This window comes from Anopheles coluzzii, chromosome 2 (genome assembly GCF_943734685.1).
Source record: "Anopheles coluzzii chromosome 2, AcolN3, whole genome shotgun sequence".
Lineage (NCBI taxonomy): Eukaryota > Metazoa > Arthropoda > Insecta > Diptera > Culicidae > Anopheles > Anopheles coluzzii.
The window spans coordinates 21,776,501-21,800,182 of NC_064670.1; the positions used below are offsets into that span (position 1 = coordinate 21,776,501).

Genomic DNA, 23,682 nt, shown 5'->3' on the forward strand with positions numbered 1-23,682 from the left:
AACGGAAAGTCACAGCTATGGGTTTGAATATTCCGTTAAATCCGTCGCTTATCGGAATGAGTAATAGCCGTTACAAGAATTAGCAGAAGAGGTAAATAAGTTTTGCGAATATCTTTTCAAATTCTCTCCGCAGGAACGATTGAAACTGTTTCGGATGTTATTTTTTCTTCAGCCGAAGCTCCACCAACGTGCAAGCGTCGTTACGTATACTATTTCTTTATTACCTGGAACAATAGTAATAGATAAATCGGAGAGTGCTACTTTCCATAATAACGAGAGTACACTTGTTGTTACGCTTGAGGATTTGCTAGTTTTATCCCTCCTTTTTTGTTGTTTTTTTTTGTTTGCTAGACCTAATACACCATCAATTTCAATATGAATACAAAACTTCATAGTTCTGCTTCCTGCTAAATTCACTTCTATAAAGGCGATACTTCTAAGATTGTCCTTTTTGATCCATGTTTTTCCTTTGTTTCCTTTCCTGCCGCCCGAGCAAACAGGAAGAGAGCCATGAGAGACGGCATGCGTCAATTAGGCCCTAGCTGTGCCGGCATACTGGGAGCGACTGAATATCCTGAATCTGTTCTGCTAGTCCACATGTGTGTAGCCTCAAACCTCTCCTACCGAAAGGAAGAATAGAAACCGAAAGAGAGAAAGATTCGTTTTGAACCGTCGAAACACGGCCCACGTTACCCCGGGCAACCTCATCCGGGGTGAATTGCTTTTACGCTTCCGCCGCCGTACCTTCGTGTACGGCTCTGAAGATGGTTGGAGTTGGCACTGTTTGCATAAAATCACTATCTAAAGACCAGCTAATAATACTTGATGTAATGAACAGTTTGACCGTTATTTTTTTTTAACAAACCTACGAATGTAATCTTAATTGCTTGGGGTTATGGTTGTGCGCGGGCACAAACAAATGGGTAAACGCACAGCACACCGCCCGCATGGTACACCTCTACCATGCCTGTTTCTGCATTGTGCTGTTGGTTTTTTTTTGTGTTTTTAAATTTTGCGTCGCTCGGAAATGATGCGAATGATTTCGCACGATTCCGAATTCTTGACCGTATCCGCACCGAAACCGCCGCCCTCGCCCGGTATGGCGAGCAGGGTGCCGCCGCCCCCGTGGCAATGGTTGCTGCCGGGGCCGCCACTGTCGGCGACGGTGGCCACCGGAAGCAGCAGGGAGCTCTCGTCGTTCGTCTCCCCGTCCTCGTCCAGGGCGGACTGTTTGAACAGCTGCTTGGTGCTGCCGGATCGGCTTTTGGGCTGCAGCTTCGGAACCGATAGAAACGATTTGTTCGAAACAGTGCTGCCGCTGGTCGTCGTGTTGCTGCTGCCACCGTTCCCGACAGCGGAGGACGCAGGGCCTGGGCCCGCGGGCGCCACCGGCACGCACCCATCGGTCGCGAGCGGCACCCCGTCACCGTCCGGGTTCGGCCGCGGGGTTCTGGTCGGTTCGTAGTCCAAGCTCAATTGACGTGATTCCAGCTTGCTACCGGCTTGATGCCGCGATCTACTAGACGAGGTGATTGTCGAGCACTGTGATTCAACCGGAACGTCGCCCTCCGAACCATCAGCGAGACCGGCCGGTGCCGATGCGCCCCGGTGATGGGGATCGTCCGGCCGGCCGGTCTCGGGTTTGCCGGCGCCACCGATCACCAGCGGTACCGTCGGTATTGAAATGTTTAGGCATTCCTCCTTGAAACCACCCTTGCCCCGCTTACCGTCCCCGCCCGAGGGCCGACCATCGCAAGACTTGCTGAAAAGGTTCGTCTTGTTGATCAGGATCTTCTTGTTAACGTTTTTCGAGTTGACGTTGTACTCCTTGGCCGAGTTCAGGCTGTCGGAGCCAACGCCCTTCCCACCGTCGGCAACCACCAGGCCGCCGACCCCCTCGCCAATCTTCTTCATCTTCTTCTCCTCGCACTCGTCCCGGGCGCCCGGGACGCCACCACCCGGGTCTAACTCTTCGCCCTCGGCGTTGATATTGTTCTCCGCCGTTTCGTCATAGGAATTGTTATTGGTGTATGAGTTGAAAACCGAGAGGCCTAGATTCTGGTTGAAATACTGTATGGTCTGACGACGTTGAATATTGCTCTTCTTCTCCAAGATCGGAGTACTGTACGTGAAATTCGAAGGCAAGGAAGAAACTTTGGTTAGTGGGCGTTTTTGAACTTGGTTGTTATCATCGTTCAGCTGCATGCAAAGCGCTTGTTCCTCCTCAAACTCTTGCTCTCTTTCGAATTCGCGTTCCAGCTCCGTTTCAATATCCAAATCATCTTCCATCTGCTTGTGGCTTTCTTCCAGATGCTTCATCAGCACGGCCACAACCACATTCACCAATACGAACTGTGCCATCAGCACGAAGATGACGAAGAAGATCGGCGCTATGATCGTGCTCACGCAGCAATTCTTCACGCAATCGGCCGCGTCGTCGCAGTCGTCCCGCAGCGTGTCCTTCATGATGCCGTTCCAGTTGTCACCGGTGGCCACACGGAACAGCGTCAAGAAGGCCATACCGAAGTTGGCAAAGTGTGCATGCTCTCCCAAACCCTGGCACGGCACCTCGTCGGAGCATTCGAGCCGCCCGAACAGCTCCACACCGAGTGCGGCAAAGATAAAGAATAGTAGGAAAAACAGCAGGCCCAGGTTACCGACCTAACGGTGTTCCGATCGGGAGGGGAAGAGAGAACAAAAACAAAAGAAAAAAACGTTACATGAGTAACGATGGCAATGGCGCCAAACGGTTGATATTGCTTACCTGTGGCAACGCCTGCATTACGGTGTCCAGGAGAGCACGGATACCCTTGGCCATCTTCAGCAGCTTTAGTACGCGGGCGATCCGCAGGACGCGCATTACACGTATGATGGTCGGATTGATCGGTATAATGTTCGTTTCCAGTTCCTCCAGCACAATGCCCACGATCGACAGTATCACGATCGCGACGTCCAGCTGGTTCCAGCGATCTTTCATGTATATCTTCACGCCTAGCGCGAGCAGCTTCATTGCCGCCTCGAGTATAAAGACGGCAGTGAAGAAATAGTTAAAAATCTTCAGCGCATACTCCAATGCCAGCGGCATCATGTAGTATTCCATGGCCATCGTGACCACGTTCAGCCCTATCACGGCGGCAATCGCCAGATCGAAGTACTTCGAGGTGACCACGTTGTGCACAAACAGTCGCATCGGCGAATAGTTGGTATAGTACGGCGGCTCGTGCATTCCTGTAGAGAGTGGAAGAGACATGTGTGTACGTTTTAAAAGATGACCAGAACCCTTCCACACTACATGGGACGCTGCGCAATATGCTATACTTTTTCGCTTTTTCTCCATCTGCAGCGCTCGTTTGGCAGCACGGCGTATTTTTTCCTCCTTTTCCTGCTCCTCCCGGCAACGGTGGAAGTTCTCGACGACCACTCCAACGAACATGTTCAGCACAAAGAATCCCACGAGCAGTATGAAGGCAATGAAGTACAGCAGGCGCCACTCGTTGTAGTTGACGATTGGCTGCAGTTATTGAGGAATGGATTTGTGGGAATGGAAGTGTTAGATGTTTCAACAGATGTTTATGCCAGGTTCGCGACATACCTGTTGATCCACGCCAACGGCATCGAGCCCGGTGTACATGATGTTAACCCAACCGTCGCGTGACGACAGCACGAACAGCGACATGAGCGCTTTGCCGAGATCGTCAAAGTTGTACTTCCGGTTGATCCAAACGTTTCCCTCGATCGCCAGACAGTCCTGCTTGTTTTTCACTCCCTTGATGTTTTCCCCTTCGCAGTAGTAGAAAGTGCCCTTGAATAGCTACGCAGAGAAGAGTTGAGAGTGGCAATGATACAATCATGTTAAGGGAAGATCAGTAACCTGGAAAGAACTCCCCATCACCAAGCGGTTACTAACCTGCACACCCAATATGCCAAAGATGATGAAAAAGGTGCAGCAGATCAGTACGATGTTACCGATCGGGCGCAGCGAAGACAGCAGCGTCTGGACAACCAACTTCAGGCCGGGCGCTCGGTTGATCACCCTTAGCGGGCGTAGCGATCGCAGCAACCTGAACACTCGCAAGATTCCAAAGATCCTGGGACTCGATTCGCTTATCAGCGACATCAGCAGATCCACAATGGAGATAGTGACCAGCGAACCGTCCATAATGTTCCATCCCGAGGTGAAGTACGCATCCGGTCCATAGAACAATCCAGCCGAAACGACCTGCCAATTGCACAAACAAGCTCGATAACTGCTCGACGGCTTCCACGTAGCCTACCTCTGACCTACCTTAATAAACATTTCCACCGCAAAAACGCCAGTGAAAACATAGTTGGCAGTGGCGAGAAAGTATCGCTCGGTACAGTTCGGTGGAATGTTGGGCCGTTCCATGGCCAGCGTGATGCAGTTGAGTGCGATAAACAGCAGGATGACGTTATCGAACCATTTCTGGTTGACGAACCAGGAACAAATCTGTCGAAATCTGCAAAGCCAGTGGAAAATATTATCAGGTAAGTCGGCCAGTTCTTCTTCTCCGGTCGCTCTCGCTTACCGGTTGTGCTCGGGAAACAGGTACAGCGTGTACGTTTCATGATCCTCCACGAAATGGTACGGTGTTACCATGCGGAAAAACTGCTTCAACCGTCCCTTGCCCTTCTTCTTGGGCGTTCCATCGTTGCGCGTTGCCTTGCCGGTTAGATCGGTGCTGTTGCCTGCGATCTTGAACGCGTTCGACGACTTGTCCAGCTTGCCCTTATCCATTTCGTCCTGCAGCTGTTTGATTTCCAAGTTTCGGATGCTGCTCATCGGTGACTGTTTGTGGTATGCCTGCTCAAACGATGACATACGGCGCCGGTTGTTCGGTGTCCGAATGTCACACAGTCGCAGAGAGTTTTTGCGATCGAAGTAATACTTGGTGCTGCCGTTGTTGTAGTAGCAGCGCGGATGGGACGTTAGGCTGAGATTGCTAGCGATGCTGCTGGCACCACTGTCAACCTTCACCGAGGACGATCGCCGTACCGAGCTGCGCCTGCGATTCGGCGTCCTCGAGCCCTGCGTATCATTCTGAATGCGGTTGCTTTTTTCCAACAGGGGATCAAGCGTACGGCGATCAGTAGCACCGAAACCTTAAATTATCAAAAAAGAATAATTAAACTATCTATAATACCGCTCTTTCAGTTCGCATCAGCGACCATTCTTACCCTTTGGCTGGGATAAGATCTTCCCATTGTTTAGTACTCCCTCCTCCGTGGACGCTTGCCGATGGAGTCCACCGTTAGCGGTTTCGTCCTTACCAACGGCTTTCGGTGCGCTCGCCGACTCGGTGAGAGACTTTTCCTGCTGCTTCTTCTGCTGCTTGTCCACCACCGACAGCCGGCTGTCGGACGAGGTGGTGTGATTTTTGTCGTGCTTCTTACGCATTTCGTTCAGCACAGGTGTACCCTCGAAAAATGAACGATCGTCCAGCGTTTTGAGCGAGCCAAGTATGGAGGGTGGCTTCAGCAGGGAAGAATTCTCCCGCTCGTACTTTTCAAAGTCCGCCTGATCCCAGTCCTTGAAGCTCGTGCCCGATTCCATCGTACCGCTTGGCGAATCTTGGGGCGTCGCTGCAGTAGTGGTAATGATCGGCGGATCCTGCACCTGGATGTTGTATAGCTTTAAAGATTCCGCCTTTTTCTGGGTGAGTAATACAAAGAGACATTTCAGTAAGTGGATGATTGAAATTGGTAATATCATCTGTCCCATTGACTGACGCATACCCCTCTAAGTTTTTTGGTCGCAGTCGGTTCCGGCTTGGACACATCCTTTTCCCGCTTGTTCTTCTGGGCCACGTTCTTCGGATCCTCGTAGTTGGGTTGAAGCAGCCGCTGCTTCTGAATGTTGCATTTGATGTCCAAATTCCGCACCTATAACAATGAACCATGGGTGTGTGGATCCGTACTCAGACAACGAGTGTCGAGTGTTACGCATACCTTGGTTAGTTCCTCCACGCTGTACCACTTGCCACGCGATCCGTTGTAGCTGTCGGTGGTGGACGATTCGGAAAAGCTGCGCTGATCATCGTACACCTCCATGCTCTGCTCCTGGGCCAGGGCTTCCGCATTCAGCTTGGCCTTCACCAGCTCGCGCTGCTCACGCTCCCTTCGCTCGTTACGCTACGATTGCCCGCAAACAGGCACAGAAATGTCAGAATTGTTCCATTACAAGCCCTAGCACGTGAAGCGCTTATGCTACGTACCTCCGAGCTGAAGCCTTCCACCAGAATGGCGACCAGCAGATTGAACAACACATAGTTGCCAAACGTCATCAGTGTGACAAAGTACAGTGCAGCCCAGTGGCTAGTCTTTTCCATGCCATTGAACAGCACCACGTTCCAGTCTTCCTGCGTGAGAATCTAGACAGCGCGCGCGTAGGTTGAGGGGGGAGGGGAAGATCGAGAACACAGAATGACGGTTGCCAATAGGGCCGGTATAAGAGGACAAGTACACGTACTTTGCACATGGTGCAACGCAATACACGACACAACAACAGACAGAGGTTTCGGACAAGAGGGATAGATGTTCACAGTAGCGGAAGAGAGTTTACATCGAGATGGTACGAACAACATACACACACGGCTACAGAGCATAATCATAAAGAAAGAAGGGAGATAGGCAGGGATAGGTTTGGTACGGAGTAATATATACAATAAACATTCCAAAGAATTTTCACCTACGTCTACGGTTACCAATCAATGTACACTACTGATAAAGATGCGATGAAATTTGCATTCTACACGGAAGGGAAACGAGTACAAGACGAGCATTACAGAGTGGAAGGAAGTATAACTCAAAAAAAAAAAAACAAAGACGACATATATTGACAACGAACTATCTACAATTTCATTCGACGAAACAGGACTGTACGTAAACATAGGATAAACGCAGCAGAACACGTTCAAACTACTAGGATAGATGGATTGATCTCGCACATTCAGCGTACTGCACAAAAAGTAACGATAATGATACGATCAAAATGATAGCAAATGAGTGAAGGGAAAGGTTTTGAACATGTAGGAAAAGAAAGTGGTGTAGATTCTCGCCAAAAGATCATGCAACGTCCGATCTTCCGCATTGCGGTGAATTAATGAGCATGATCGGATGATCGTCCTAGCAGGAAATAATGGGGAGTTAATGATGCAATATCGTAGTAAAAAGTGGATATAAGCATTTGTGATCAAATCAAAGAAACTTAGGATCATTCACAGACAGAAAGCAGATCAGTGCGATCAGAGTGTAATGTGAGCATGCAGCAAAGAAAACGTGTAAAAAATACACACAGGATCAATTAGTGAGTGTAGATCAGAAGTAGATGAAGCATAAAACCAATAGAGCAGGATATACAAACTTGTAGGCTATAAAGGAAGTATAGGGGAAGATGTTTCGAATGTTTTACGGAACAATCCAATACGGATGATAAAAAAACACACACATCATAAAAAATGGGGAGAAAACACGGTAATAGTATATCTTACAAGGGTGTACCTAAAAAAACCCACGCACAAATGAGGCTTGGGTAAATGTCATATAAACAACACACGCACACACATACACACAAAACAGAACCCCCACCCACGAAAAAACACACACACATACACGCAAACACGCAAAGAGATACAGAGAGAAAGGGGGGGAGGAGGAGCGCGTAGTAAAAGCGCGCAACGGAACACGGAACACGTGCGTGGAGCATGGCGGCACTTACTTGAAAGACGGTAACAGTGGCCCAGAGGATATTGTTGAAATGTTTACGGTCGCATTCACATTGCGGATGCTTGGAGACAATTTCTGGACAAGTACATTCCCTTTCTTTCCCGCTTTCTTCGACAAACTTACAGAACTTACCTCCAAAAAGGTACATGCCAAGAATGCTATAAATTGTGGTACATATGTATGTATATATATAAAATTATGCTTTCAAAAACAAACCATAAAAAAATCGATGCAAAAACCAATATGTATATGTATATATATAACTAAAGCATTCATATATGTATGTAACGCCGAATATTCTGAGTATTGGTAACGGTTTGCTGTGGCATGACGACTACTACTAGCGCTGAGATCATCCCGAGTCACTGGCGTCAGTATTGGAGAGTGCCAACTCTTTGGTGAAATGGTTTGATTTGCTGAACAATGTACAAGCCAATAAGGACAAATGAAAACTTGCGGCATTGTGTAATAAACGCAAGTTTATGGCAAGTTTTATGGCAAGTTTTATGGCGGTTTACTACAATACTGACGCACAAGACGCGGGAGATCTCGTATGTTTGTATTATGTTCTGTTTTCAGTTTAGTTATTTAAGTTGTTGAACTGTATCTGAGCTGAGAAGTTGGCCGACAGTTTTGTGTGTGTGATTGTTTTTGCCGCATACATCCGCCCAGAACCTAATCATTGGTAGCAGGTCCATTGACCGGTAGGACTGATGGCTTAGTGTTCTTGCCTGACGTTAGTGTCTTAGTGAATCGTTCGAAGCTAACGTTATACTAAGCTATTTTAGATAATCAAATGTATACCACCAATGTACCAGTACAATTGGATGAATAATAACAGTTTGAAGCTCTGCACTACTAAGACACTAATGCACGTTTCCCAACGTTTACTAGACCGGATGTATGTGGCGTTCGCAAGGGCAGACGTTAGAGCAGTACGACTATCTGTGGTATGTGTGTTCGCGCTGCTTTCACATCTGCGCCGGTTCTGTCAATGTTGTCTGAACTTGTTGTCGTTTTGTTTTTGCCTATTCTATTCATGTATCAGTCTTTAAAAAGTGAGATTGATTTGGTGGGTGTTGTTTTGGGGGGTGGTTGTTTTACTGTTTAGGGTAGTTTAGCACAGTTCGTTTTATGCAGAAGTATCAATTATTTGTTTCGCTTTTGTTTACCGGTGTATTAATTGGTGTATTAATTGGAAGGTCAACGTTCAACGGAGATGAATGGTTTATGTTTTGCTTCATCTGGCATTTTTTAATGTGATCGTGTACGCAAAAATAGTGTACATTCTGGCTGCTTCTAGCTGAACGCTTCTAGGGTGCAGTGTTGCAGCCTACTCCTGCTGAGGATGTGCTGAGCTGGTCTAATTTAGCTGTATAATATTTCTTACTCCCTCTCACACTGCTGTATATCGATCTTGTCTGTTTGGTGGATCAAAGTTTTACTTCCTGTGTAGTAATTGCTGTGAGCAATTCTGTAAGCTTGCCCCCGGTTGGGAAAAGGGGAAAGATTAGTGTTAGTAGTTGTTTTTCGTTTGTTTGGGTTTTGTTTTTGGTTTAAGCAGTGAACTAATCAATGATCGCTAACTAACACGAACTAGCTCTGGTTAGGCGTGTGTGGTGGTTCTCTCGTGTTGTTCTGTCGATCATGGATGATCTTGGAGGACTTGCTTGCTGTACTGTTCTGACACTGCCTGGCGCTGGGTGAAAATAGGTGTGCACTATGCTTGTGACCATTGGATCTCGCAATCGGAGCGTATCTCGAGAGCGGTAGGATCAAAGTATAGAGTATGAAGAAGAATAACAGAGATGGAAAAAAGGCGAATAAGATGTAAGAAGGCAAACACACGAGATGCATGCACGAGCGAATAGATGCAGAAGAAACAATCTTTCGTATACACCGAGCAATGAGAGCAACGTGAGCAAACGGTTTATCGGTAGTGTGTAGTACACTGTTTGGTGAGGCGTTATTGCGTTGGAGCAGTTTGTTATTTTGAATGGATATTAGTGACCTCCAACCGTCACTCCAACGGGACAGATCCCGCCCTTGTGGCGCTCGTGACCTGTGTGGTATGGTATGGTTCCCAGGTTTGCCTATCCGTGTAAGTGCCCTGTAGTTACACGTTAGTACGCTTAGTAGTTATGATTTAAAGGGCACATATGTATGTACATATTTAGGTGTTACTTTTTATACAAATACAATACAAATAACTCATGCGCGGAAGAAACATAGCGTTCGTGGATGTTTCGCATTTGAAATATACACAGTGTAGTGTGGGTCATATGATACACGATCGGTAAAACGCATCTACACTGAAGAGAATAGTTTACGAGAGGCATATTAGTACAGTGGTATCGATCGTACGATCGACCGATCCTAGACAAAACGGATCTGCAACCAGACATTGGAGCTCAATCAAATAGGCAAATGCAAAAGAAAAAACGATGGAACAATTCGAGCAAAAAAGTATCATTCGTGCTGAATAGTATTTGCAGTTTGTTGTTATTGTAAGGTTTTTTTTAAACGAAACTTGCAGCTCAAAACGGCTCAAACTTACCTTTGCGGGGGGAAGAAGTGACTATTAGGTGCGAGTGGGTTCGTATAAATATATATATACTAAAAATCGTCTGTTATTTTGCGATTGTTTAATTATCTACAGACAGTATATTGAGCTTGTTCGTAGTTGATGTGACTGTGTGTGGTTGGTTGGTTGGTTCGTTTGTTCGTTTGTTCGTTTGTTTGTACATTGAGTGAGTAGTAAATATACAAATTCCACAAAAAAGGAGGAGCAAAAATGCAAAACACTCTGGGCAACAATCCTGCGACACATTAGTAGAATACGATGCAAATACTCAGACGTGTGTGTTCGGTAACATTCGCATCCATAACAAAATTTTGTAATCGATAAGAAGGAACGAGAGGAAATCAGAGGAAAGGATAAGGAACTAAACTAAACTAAACTAAACTAAAAGTGAACAAATAACTAAAACAAGAAAAGGTCAATAACAAACTATCGGCAAACCATTATGATACCAATTGGAACTTAAGGAAGGAGCAAACATTGTATGGGCACTAGGGCACGATTTTCTGTACACTTGGCTGCTGCTAACTGGCAGGATAATAAGGATAAAGGGGTATTGAAACTTGTTAGTGAAAGCACAAATCGGGGATCGATACTGAGACGTTTTTTTTTATTGTGTGTGTTTCAAGGATCTACCGTTTTCACTAACACATTAAACGACGGGGAAGGGGGGGGCCAAACACACACACACACAGACACACGTTCCGGGAGTGAGAAAGTGAGGAAAAGGAAAAAAAAATCATAATATAACTTGAAACTCGATCGTCAACCGATGATCGTGCGTTAAATGAAACCAGAAACAAAAACAAAACAATGATTTTAAGATAACGAACAGCAGAAACCAACGGCATAAACAGAATGCAGCAACACAATGAAACGCAACAATGGTGCAAGTACAGTAAAAAACGGTATAAGATATGGTATTGAAATAGTACAGCTATGTTTTGCTTCCTTGGAAAGAAAACAATGCAAAACAACATAACAAGAAAATACAAAATCAAAAACAGACATAAGAAGAGAGAGAAAAAAACAAAACCAAAAACAATACTCGTTCCCCAAACACAAACACAAGGGTTTTAGTACAAGAATGCATGTACAGTCGAAGCGATGGAGATTATTAGCAGAAAAGAAGGCATCATTACTGTGGGTGAGGATCGACGGGGTTTGGGTTAAGAGGAAAAGGGGGTGGGGGGGAAACTTTAGGAGGTAAACCAAGGAGTAGAAGTAAGTATAAAGGTATATGGTTGCGTTTAAATACCTGAAACACGGTCACCAGGGCCCACAGAAGGCTGTCAAAATTTTTTCTATCACACTCCACCTCCCCGGCGGTCTCGTTTTTTTCGCAGAACTTGCAGCCAAACAGATTCATTCCAAGTATACTTGGGAAAAGTACAGTGATTATGAGTTGAGTTGATTATTTTTTTGTTGCAAATCAGAGGCAGATGTGGTTTTTTTTTGGTTTTAATTGTTGGGAGGGAGAAGAAGCATACGATATGGTTGGATTTTTTTGTTTGTATAATGCACTCGTTTGCAGCATGGCGCGGACATGGGTGATAAATGAGGCAGGAGGAGAATAAGTTTGCAAGAAGAAGATAGGCATGAGAAAGAGAGAGAAAGAGAGAAAGAGATGGTGACTATTGGTGTCAGTGATCGGGCAAATAGGAATGTCATGGCACACTAGTGTTAAAGTTTCCCTTTTGGGTTTTTATAGCACCACGCTTTACATACACACACACACATATCCACGTGTGGTGAGTGAGGGGAAATGGGGGTTGTGTTGGAGCTGTGTGGCTAGTGGGGTGAAAGTCAAACGCACTCAACTGGCAGCTGGTTGCTTTGCACTAGGTGTACAGGCAGGACACGCAAAACGCGCAATGTACATATGCAATGTATAGGCAGCAGGTGCTGTAAATCTTGTGACGGTATTATGCGAGTATACAATACATTATATGACAAAAGGGAGGGAGGGGGGGGGAGGCCTGTTTATGTGTGCTTGGTGATCAACGAACATTTGAATATTGTACAGTGGAGAGAGGAAAGATAGAGATGACATGAAAGAAAATGGGGCAGAGCGGAAGAAACAGGGGCCCTATTTGAAAAGCCTGCGCGCATGGTTTACCACGGACCTCCGTGCCCAAACGGGCATGATAGAGAGTGAAAGAGAGCATAGTTTAGCATAGTTTAGCACGGTTGCGAATCGGACGAGATCAACGGTCGTGGCGCAGCGCAGATCAACTACATGGAACACCTAGCGCGACACAAAACCCCGAGAAAGTGGGTTGGTGGGGGGCATGGGCGTACATTATGTCGAAAGTAAGGGTAGAAGAGTGGGGAAAAGGACAATATTGCTCCTGAATGTTCTACTCCTGTGTCTCGTTTCCTTCCTACGTCATTGCATTGGCTCAGCATAGACACGCTCTCTGCCGTAATCGGCCGCTACCGGGGCCGCGCGACGTCGTTTTCACACCCTTCCGTGATTAATAACCAATATAATACAGCTTGAGATTGATTTCTGTTTAGGCCTAGGCGTTTTTCTTTGTTTAAATATTGTTTTGCTTTGCGTTAGCGTTCAATCTTTCGTTTTCTTTTTAAAAGTCTTTTTTAGTTGGGTAATTTTTCTCTTCTCTTATTCTTCTTCTTCTTCTTCTTCTTCTTCTTCTTGTTCTGGGTACTAAGATCCCGCTAGCGGGACGGCTGGTCGAACTACTACTGGTCATGCGAGTCGAAAACAATCGGGAACAATAAACGGGGCCGATAAGCGGTCACCTACCTGAATATGAATATGAAGAGTATCAGCAGGCTGAAAAAGATGGCCACGTTGTCCATGGTGCGCAGCATGACAAACAGCTGCCGGCGCAGATTGGGCATGAAGCGCACGAGCTTCAGTATGCGCAGCAGCCGAAATGTGCGCAACACGCTCAGACCCGAGCTGCCCTGGCCCTCGCCCAGATAGGATTGGCCTAGCTCCACCACACTGCAGGGCGAAAAGAACATATAGAATGCGAGATATAATGTACCTGTACCTAACACTCACTCACGCAGCAAGGGAGCAAACCCCCCCCCCCACACACACACAAGAAAAGCAAACAAATACCTCAGTATGACGATCACACCATCGAACACGTTGAACCCGTTCGCCACGTACCGGAACGGGCCCTCGGCAATCACCTTCAGGATCATCTCCACCGCAAAGATGGCCGAGAAGACGATGTTGCTCGTCTCGACGATCGCCGTCAGCTCGGCCGGTTGATCATGGTACTCGATGCCCATCGAGAGCGTGTTGATGAGGATCGCCAGCAGTATGCCCTGCTGGAAGTACTTGTGATCGACCAGCTTCTTCACGAGCACGCGCGTCAAGTGGCAGGTGCGGCGGAAGCACCGCCACACCGCGAGGAGCGCCCGCGCGCACTTGGAGCGCTGCGGACGCTTCTCCTCCGCCAGGCCCTGGTTTTGGTAGTACTCGTAGCAGCAGGCAAACTCCTCCATGTTGATGTTGTTGATGCCGGCCGACACCGGGTCGAAGCTGGTGCGCGACGGCTCGTTGCTGGATTTGCTGCTGAGGCGTTCAATTTCCGGCAGGGGCAGTGTGGCGTTCGTTTGCCGTGCCGGTTCGGCACCCTTCGCACGCTTCAGCGAGGTGTAGAACGATTCCAGCGTGGTTTGACCGGTGGGCAGGGCGGCCGAGAAGGCCACCGAGAACGCTAACAGCTCCTGGCAGGTCATCGCGTCAGACAGGCAGAGGTCGGAGTACTCGTTGAACACGGTACTCACTGTCTGCAGTGAGTGTGGCAAGTTGACCTGCGGTGGAGAGGGATGTAAAGATGCGTGTGCAACATAAATCCAGTTTCCAGATATCGTTTGCCACTATCCAGTGATGGGTGTACAGTACCTGCCAGATACTACCGTCACCTGCTTGGGTCATTTTCTCCAAACAGTACACATTCTTATCTTGCGGTGGTTCTGTAATGGTTGGAGGCGTATGAAGCACTACATATTCGTTAAACATAACGGACGATCTTCGTCTACCTGCTGACGGAGGACTCAGCAAGCTTGGCATACAGTGGTGATCCTGTGGAAGGGAGCAAGGGACAACGATGATGAACCTTCAAAAGTAGGCCTCCCCTCCCAAACCCCTCCCCAACCTCCCATTCCCCACAGCCAACCCATTCCCCTTACTTGTCCGTTCGATTGATCCTCATTGTTGATCTTCAGCAGTAGCACTTTCTGTCGATCCTCGTTCAGATACGTGGTAGAGTTGTTCAGTGCATTGTTTTTAATGTTCTCCAGCGAGACAATCTCCGAAACCTCGGGCGATGAAACCTGATTGTCCGCCGATGGTACGATGGTTCCCGGCTCGGGATGGTTCAGCGTGACACCCGTCCGATTGATGGACAGGCTGGACTGCAGGTCGTGTTTGTTCTTCTGCTGCTGCAGGTTAGTGATCGAGGCGTGCTGCTGCTGTAGCAGCGCACCCATCCGTGGACATTTCGGGTGATGGGCTTTGATTTTGTTCGGCGACAGTGTGATGGTTTCGGGCGTGCACGGTATAAGACCTTCCTTGCGCTTCTGCATGTGGTATCTGCGATGGCCATGAAGATGAATAGAGAAAGAGTGGGAGAGAGAGCGAGAAAGGGAAAGAGAGAAAAAAAAGAAGATTCGATTGTGCAGTAACGATGGAGACTAAAGGCTGTGTGTGTACGGAGTGAGTCGCGTGCACAGTGCACATGTTGCAAAGAAAACAGTTTGGGATGCCATTAGTCGGCATGCATAGGACGTTTGAGTGTGGTGTGAGTGGTGGTGTGCCGGGCCAACACTACCTCTTCCCCTAGGAAAGTGTCCTTCCCCGGGGCCCCCCTCCCTGGGGGATCTAAATAAACGCTAGGGTGCAAGGAGTTAGTCGAAAAACAGCTCATTCATACTTATACAATCGTAACTTCTTAATGAGGCGGCGCTTGAAACGTCGGTAAAGGTGCCCGATGTACTTGACGATCTCGGCGTAGCAGGTCGTCGGCTCGGAGTTGTTGGTGCTGGAAGCGAGCGTCGACGAGGATGTGAAGCGGGCCCGCTCCTGTCTCATCCGTTCCATCTCGCGCTTCTTCGTCTCGGAAAACTGCGTTGCGATGACGACCAGGCAGAGGTTGATCATGAAGAAGGAACCGATCTGGAAGCAGAAAATACCCAGCAGTATTATTGCAAAGGTGGATCTCTACAGTGGGAAAGGACAAGACAGCCTACCACTATCAGCAGCACAAAGTAGATCCAATCCCAGAAGCTGTGTGCGTCCTGCACGTAGTACATTATATCCGTCCAACCTTCGAGCGATATGACCTGGAAGAAGGAGCAAAAGTTGTGTTAATGGTAAGCCTTCTTCTTAGTGCATGGGGTACTAGTCACTTACAAGAAATATTGCCACCCAGGCTAGCCCTATGTTGTCGAATGATATCGTGCCCTGGAAGGGATTGTTGCCCAGCTGCGTACAGTTCGTGTAATACTGGTTCCAGTTCACACAGGCCGTAGCCGTTGGTTCATTCTCCGAGTAGGGCAGTGCACTGTCTGTAAATGGGTAGATTATTTAAAAAAAAAGGCAACTACATTTAGTATCACATGCTTTGGAGGTTGATGTAGGCACTAAAACCAAAAGTAAGCTTCCTTACCATTGCACAGGAGCGGTCCTATTCGATACGGGGGCAGATTCTGGCACAGATGCATCCCGGAGTCTTCCGGCTTGGAGCAGATGTAGTCCTGCTCCTTGGAGAACTCGTAGTAAAAGGAGACACTGGAAAGGTGGTGCAGTGTTTATGGCACATCGGTAGCAGCAGTTGTAGCAGCGCGGGTACACACATACGCACACACACACACATACACAGAGAGAGATACACAAACGCGTGAGAGGGGGGAAAAAAGGGGAAAAAACGTATTAATTGCCAAAGGATTACGATTAATTAAGTAAGATAATGGGTAAACAGAAACTGAAGGGTAAAACAGTCACACTTATGATTAGACGCTATCTAATGGTGGTATCAGACTATATTCTACCCAGAGCAGCCGAGCGCCGTCGCTCACAAACATACACACGGACAAAGTAAAAATGAAACGGACACAACGTACAGGCTACTAACACTAAACACGCGTATCGGTAGGAATCGTAGGAGCATTAAACGGGGTTTTAGATGGGATAAAGCCACTACGGGTCGACTACTACCAGCGGCCGGAGAGATTGAGATTGTACGCATCACATCGTTTTTCCCCCTGGGGCGGACACGCTATCTCGGGGCAAAACAAAACACAGGAGCCTGGTACTGGGGACACTAATTCTAATCGAAACTACACACCAAAAAGACAGCCGAAAGCATACACACATACGTACACAGAAAAACAAGTATGACAGAGGTCAATTAGACATTTGGTTTACAGTTTTTAGTGGGAATCGCACGCTGGAAGTTGTTAGTCGCATCGGAACAGCGGGAGTTATACAGACCTACGGGATAGGACAGACACGAACACAACATGGAACACACTGGCATACAATATACACTACACTACAGCAAGGGACATCGAAACGCAAGTAAACTGAAAGGATTGCGAAGACAGTGGGAAAAGTACGTAGTACGTGTGGTAAAAATGGTCACAGGGAACCTTCAACTTGGGGGGGTTCTTTGGTTCGGTTACACTTCTCGGGTTAGGCATGTAGCAAGGGTAGATAACTAATCCAGCCTCTCTTTGGTACGCATATGTACTTGATGTACAACGATATCACTCTTACTCGCATGATATGATAGCGCACTTGCCTCGGTGCCTTGAATGCAACAGATTATTGAACCGAAAATACCTATTTTTACAATAAGGGATGCAAAAAGCTCATTACTTAATAACAACAATGCGGAAAGGAGTTTTGCTGGTAGTGTCTTAATATACATATGAGTACAATATTGTTGCTAGTAAGGTAAGGCATGGTATTTAGGTGGATAAGTGTACTTTTTGCTTGAGTGAGATCGTGTGATCTTGAGTATTGAGATTGTTGCTATAATCGCGTTGTAATTACGAGATTACGAACGAAAGAAGCAGAGTGGTGAATAGTTTGCATTGTAGTATATTTGTTCTGGTGATCATATCATGTATTCTGTTTAGGCACTGTTTTTGGTCAGTGTGAGTGCGCCATAGTCCAGAGGTTCAGAGCTGCAGGTGCATCGTCAGCCAGTGGGATGATCATTCGGAAAGAAATGGACCGCGCGTCATATGATGAGCAAAATGTAACACGAAAGCATACTCCTCTGTGACGGTTTTACACACATGGTCAGAGAGAATGGGGAAACGGGGGACGGGTAAGAGGTGATTAACTAGCTAGCACTAGTACCCGGGCTAGTGGGGTGTGGAAAATGCTCTAACGAAGAAGAGAGATAGAAGATAGGGACAGAGTATGTGGTGTGCTATAGTAGGATGCACCGGTTTTGGAAGTAGAGTATGAAGAAGAGTTTTCCCATTATCGGTTGCTCTCTTAGTAGACACGCAAAAAAGATTAAAAAAAAAAAACAAAAACATACAAAACCATACAGAAACAGAGCGTTGTGAGATGAGCCACGTACTCGAAATGAAATGTTTGAATTTAAACATAAACACTCACACACTCACACACACAGAAACGAACACACAACAAAAGTTCTACTATCTAGAACCACCCGCGCCAGCAAAGATCGTTGGCCGGCGTCAGCATTGCACCATGCACCTGCCACGCAACCGGCCCCACACGCAACAATCCCACCCTCCAGCCACGTGCGGTGGGTGGAAAGTTGCCAGCGGCGTTTGATGGCGGCATTGGCAGCTGCTGTAGTGTTCTAGTGCCGTTTTTTTGCGAATCATTGAAAACCAAAAACAAGAAAGAATAATCCACAAACCAAAGAGAGAGACAGAGAGAGAGAGAGAGAGATAATGAAAGGGACAGTTAGTGATGTAATAGCTAAGGGGGGACGGGGGAAGGGTGGGAAGAAAGGAAACTGAATATTAAAAAAAAACCAAACCAAAAGAGATGAGAATCACAAATGGTTTATAATTTGAAGAGGCATCAGAATGCAGTAGTCAAAAATGTGGGAATTTCTTACGAATTCAAGCGTACGCGAACTCTGTACTCATCTGGAAGGGGCCTGTAATGAAGTGTGTTAGTTTGGAATACATTACTGAAAGTGGTAGGCAGTTGCGGACGAATGTCGATGTGGGTTGGGTGGGGTGGTGAATGGTGTGCGTGGTGGCAGTGATAGGGGTGGGTATCATGTTGAGCGTGGACTGATTGTGGCGTTGGACGTAGTTCTGGGGACTTCTATTTTCTGGGTTGTCTTTATATTGGAAACTCAAAATTCGCAAATAATTGGAACATAAAAATAGGTATTTTCGTATTACCATGAAAACGTAAAAGACAGTCTGGAAGGGCGTGGAAGGTGTGGACGGTGTGGATGGGTTGCTGGAAAACGAACAAGGTGAACGAGAGCCATGAAGACAAACACACACAGCGAGACACAATTGTAAGCCAAGTGAGAGGAGTAGAAGAGCAGCAAGAAAATTATTATACAAAATTCAAACATCTGTGTGTGTGGTGTAAGTGGATTTTTAGTACATGTTTAGTACACAGCGCGTAACGAAGCTGCGCTCGTCGCTTCAGCTTCAGCCTGACGAGCAGTTTAGGGTAAGGTTAAACCGGTAAATATTAAACGACACAATGCGGCACAATGCGCAGATTAGTAACAAACGAGGGAGGGTTATTCGCAAATTAGTAAACCCTCGCCGATGATGGACACACGGCTCATCGGTGGGCGATTTGGGGGCGATGGGTAAATGCAAGAAGGCACGTGGCGAGGCGAAAAGAAACGCCACCAAAGACAAACACACACACACACACACTGAGCTGAATAAGAGACGAGAATTACTCTGTTTTGATTTTTTTCTGATTAACAATTCGGTAGTAAATGTTACGCGGGGACGACGTGCTAAAACAGAAAAAGAAAATGTATACAGAAAGAATGTATTTACACGGTGGGGAACGGATCACAATGAATCGGGGAGGATAGGAAGGGCATACTATCTCGCTATTCACTACCTAGTTTACAGGGGGGGGGGGGACTTTTAGGGATTTAAGTCTAATTATTTATATTCCCGGTTGCTTGGATACACAACAGTGGAGACACCTTCCAACGGAGTAGGCTGTACTAAAAAAAATCAACAGTAAGTTGGCGAGAGCACGTGGTTTGATCCCAGTGGAGGTGATCGAAGCGATCGCATCTCTTCCAGCTCCCCTGGAGGCTTAAGCTTAAGGCGCAGAGAAATACTATCGAGTGAAGAATATACACTGTACAATCAAAGGGACAGAGAGGAAAAACGGAAATACTGGAGAGAAAAAAAAACTGTACAACTGGTAAACGCGCTTGGTAACGATTTCCCTGCTTTCCTCACGGGAAACGGAACAAAGGAAACAACGGGATTGAGGGATCGGGGAAGAAAGGGATCACGTTCTCGAAGGAAGATATAAATAACGCTAGGGTGTATTGAGCTTTTCATGTTTTGTTTGTTTGTTTGTTTGTTTGATAATAAAAGTTCTCTAACTACAAAGTTCACTATCGAAAAGGTAGAAAAAGATATGGTAAAACAGAAATGTGTAAATCAAGTCAAACCGAGAACTGTAAACGGAAATACGGAGAAGGGGAAAGAAACACGCGCGCCGTACCCGCAATGGCTGTCGTGGCTGTTGCGCGGACGATCAGGTGTGTTACTTACAGGTAGGACGGTGGGGACACGTTGTCCGGTAGCTTGATGACGCACCGCTGGCGCAGGATGCCTTCCCACAGCTGCACCCCGACGATGCCGAAGATGAAGAACACGAAGAAGCACAGCAGCAGCACATTGCCGAGCATGGGCAGCGTGTCCAGCAGCAACATCACGAGGATTCGCATGCCTGCAGTGAATAGAACAAAACAAACCCCATAGTGGCATAGAAAGCCAAGGAGCAGAAGAACGGAAGACCAGGGAGTGAGAGGTATGTTAAACAAAAAAGGGTGCGGAACGTTTCCCACCCCTTTTGGAGGAGCCACCCCAACACCTACTCGGTATGCGGTTGATGGCACGCAGCGGGCGCAGTACGCGGATCGTCCGGATGGCGGTTAGGTTAAGGTTTTCCACCTGCAGACAGTACTCGAGCGCACCGGCCAGCACGATGAAGAAGTCGAGCCGGTTCCAGGAGTCGGCCAGGTAGGTGCCCTTGCCCCAGGCCCCCATCGCCACGATCTTGATTGTCATCTCGAGCGAGAAGAAGGCAAAGATGATGTCATCAAAGATCTGTAAAAGGGACATAGTGGGACAGGGGGGTGTGAGAGATTGCGCCCATGAGGTGATGGAGGGAAAGGAAGGACCGCATACCTGCAAAATTTTGCAGCGATTTGTAACGCACGCATCATCCACGCACGGCTGATACATGCCAAGGGTGACGCAGTTCAGCAGAATGACTAACATCGAAATTCGCTCAAACCACGTGCAGAGAGAAAAAAAGAGACACAGAGAGAGAGAAACGCTAAGGAAACACTACTACCAAACCCATGAAGTGGGGCATGTAATATTCAGGATGACACAGAACGATAAAAAGCCCCTTTTAAGAGGGAGCCGCCGTTGGAGGGAGGACATTGGAATGAGTTAGGGGGAGAGGGGGGAGGGAGGATGGGGCTTTTGCTCGCAATTTGAAAAGGATATGGATTAGTGATGAGCTGCAGGCACCAGATGCGCGGCTTCGAGTCCTGTGTGAGGTACTTGAGCGAGTACTCGGTGAAGCCCGGGTAGGGCAGGTTCGGCTCGTCGTAGGACGAGGACGTCGTGTCCCCATCGCTGCAGCTGCTCCCGGACGTGTCGGTGGCCTCGCTGGACGTCGATACGTGGCGTGCCGTTCCTCTGCCTCCGCCTGGGCCACCCTTCACGACCGACGGTCGCTTCTGTAGTTGCTGCTGCTGGTGCTGCTGCAGGCTGTTCCGGTGCTGGTTTGCCGTCGGTGCACCGTTCCGGTCGTTCTTGAGGTTTATCGACTCAATCACGCCGCCACCATAATTGACCTTATCGGTGAACGCGGCGGGCTGCTGCGATGCGACCGTATCTTTCGCCGCGTTCCTCATGGTAACCCACGCTACGCTCCGTGCATGGGAGGCTGGGAGAGCACACGGGGGAGCAGGAAAACCGGACGTTACAGACGGGGGGCACCACCAATCGAACACACTTCGAACGCGCACACACACAGGGGATGATTTATTTTCACCACCAAACGAATCCACCACCACCACTGCCACCACCACTGGTCGCTCTATGGTCACTCAATGCCCACTAGCACACCCACAATTTGCGACGGGCGCCACTACCAACACACGAGAGTGGTTAAATTAAACAACGATCTTTCTTCTTCGTTTTCCTTCCCTTTTGTTTGCTTCTTCTTCTTCTTCTTCTTCTTGCTGCCCCTGTTTGATTGCCGTTCTGGCTATTTCACGGACTCGATATCATCTCAATTACACCACGGCCCAGACAGAGGGGGGGATGTTTTCCCGTTCTGCTCTTCTTCTTTGCCTTTTTCTTCTTCTTCGCACTACTGCCCAATGCTCGTCGACCTCGTCCGCCCCAATCAATATCGCGCTGGTGAAAAAACCAACATGGCCTTCTGGTGTGTGCGTGTGTGTGTGTGTGTGTATGGTTGCGGAAAATTCGGACAAACCCCCTTCCCTGCCTGTGCGGGGCGTATGTGTCTGCGTGTGTAACTATGTGTGTGTGTTGGGTATTATTTTCACCAATTGCTGCCAATTGCAGATCAATTTTCACTGCACCGTAATTAATTCCTCCACGAACCGCGCACAACGATGTGTACACACGCGTGGGGGCGCACAATCGCACACATCCGACACTCCGATTCTACCGACCGGGAGCACCCGTTTCGGGGAGCAGCTTTTCACACACGCACGCACGCACGCACACGCGATCACACAGATACACACACTCCCTTTTTCTTCCAGCAGCCAGCAAGCGCGGTGGCAGCGAGTTTTCCGTCCGTCCGGTCGTGTCGAGCGCCAAACACACATTGAGCGGTAGCGCCCGAACTCGCTGCTGCTCCGGAATCTGAAAATATATCCGAGAGATATCGCACGGTCGCGCACGGACATGCGCACTTGGTTTTCCCGCACTCGCGGCGCGGAGGGACACTGATGTAAACAAACGAACGGAACTCAGCAACGGCGGTGCTGGCAGTGCAGGTGCAACAGATGAAAATGCTCCCGGCCACAGGGTGCCCCATGTGGTTGTGTGCGTGTGTGTGTGTGTGTGTGTTGTGTGCTTGATGGGATGGTGGGATAGGTCTGAGAGATGGATGAAGAACGCACGTGGCCTACTCGGATTTGAAGGGTTTGTTATACCTGCCAGGAAGGATCATCTTTACGTTGCGCGTATCTTTTATTATCGCGCAGTTGGGTGAATGTTGTTGGCGATTTCTTTGTAATGGCACTGGTGGGAAATTATACTTCTTTTTGCAGTATTTTATACGCTAGGCGACCTTCAATTAATCTTCATTACTCGCTAGGCGATCTTCAGTTTGGTGACGAATAGCAATATTTTTCGATATTTACCTTAGATACATGGGATCGTATATGGTAACTCGAGTCTATCGAGGTGACGAATTCCAAGTCAAGACTTTTTTAGAATCATATTCGATAGAAAATTACAGACGGATTTCGATAGCTGAAAGCTTTTTAGTTGCCATACTTTTCAATTGAACGCTCAATAGATGGCTGACAGTTCAATTAAAATACAAACCAAATGACCTGTTAAGAAAAATTTCGCTTTACAGCTAGTTTCATAACCATAGTTGATAACAAAAAAAGGCACTTAATCAAAAGGCCAACTACTTGGGTTCGACTGTATTTACGAGATATTTTTCTATTTATTACGTTATTATTGTATTATTGTTCTGTATTTATTATTTTCTATTATTTACTTTAGAGCTTAAGTTTATTTTCGGCTCAGTTTTTGCTTTACTGCTACACATCCTGTGCGGCGTGGCATTTTTGAACTCTAAAACGACTTAAATGTTTCAAAAAATAATGAACAAAAAATCCTGATTTTTTGTATCACAGTAATAGAACAATTACTGTCTTTAAACTCCTTCTAGATTACAGCAATACAAAATATATTAAACATTATATTTAATGAAAGTTTCGCTGTATTTTAAACATTTTTTCTATTTTAAATATTTTTACATGCGTAGCCCCCGTGAGTTCAGTGTCACACGTCCTGTTCAAAAAATTAAAGCTCAACGTTATATTGTTCCTTATGCATTATGTTTAAAGAAAAAAATGGGC

General features: G+C 47.2%; 1 protein-coding gene across 1 annotated transcript; it reads right to left on the reverse strand.

Annotated features, from left to right (window-relative positions):
* Positions 1 to 200: 200 nt before the first annotated feature.
* Positions 201 to 22,427, reverse strand: LOC120953265 (voltage-dependent T-type calcium channel subunit alpha-1G). Its single transcript, XM_040373059.2, has 25 exons — positions 21,050 to 22,427; positions 20,723 to 20,834; positions 20,410 to 20,641; positions 20,084 to 20,261; positions 19,240 to 19,299; positions 15,979 to 16,100; positions 15,723 to 15,877; positions 15,560 to 15,652; positions 15,244 to 15,485; positions 14,501 to 14,903; positions 14,214 to 14,393; positions 13,419 to 14,122; positions 13,095 to 13,298; positions 7,736 to 7,901; positions 6,234 to 6,389; positions 5,968 to 6,150; positions 5,755 to 5,901; positions 5,197 to 5,671; positions 4,548 to 5,121; positions 4,286 to 4,478; positions 3,908 to 4,219; positions 3,593 to 3,811; positions 3,319 to 3,511; positions 2,765 to 3,228; positions 201 to 2,661 (listed from the first exon to the last, which is right to left on the reverse strand). Exons 1-25 carry the CDS (start codon positions 21,460 to 21,462, stop codon positions 1,006 to 1,008), a joined length of 7,836 nt encoding a protein of 2,611 aa, XP_040228993.2. The 5' UTR covers positions 21,463 to 22,427; the 3' UTR covers positions 201 to 1,005.
* Positions 22,428 to 23,682: the final 1,255 nt, after the last annotated feature.

What these genes read in the sequence shown, in the direction of transcription:
- LOC120953265 (XM_040373059.2), bottom strand. Translation starts at nt 21,462, where the DNA reads ATGAGGAACGCGGCGAAAGATACGGTCGCATCGCAGCAGCCCGCCGCG. An exon ending in CTGTTTCCCGAGCACAACCG is followed by an intron (nt 4,479 to 4,547) that starts GTAAGCGAGAGC and finishes CTGGCTTTGCAG; the next exon opens with ATTTCGACAGATTTGTTCCT. An exon ending in CCGTTGGCGTGGATCAACAG is followed by an intron (nt 3,512 to 3,592) that starts GTATGTCGCGAA and finishes CAATAACTGCAG; the next exon opens with CCAATCGTCAACTACAACGA.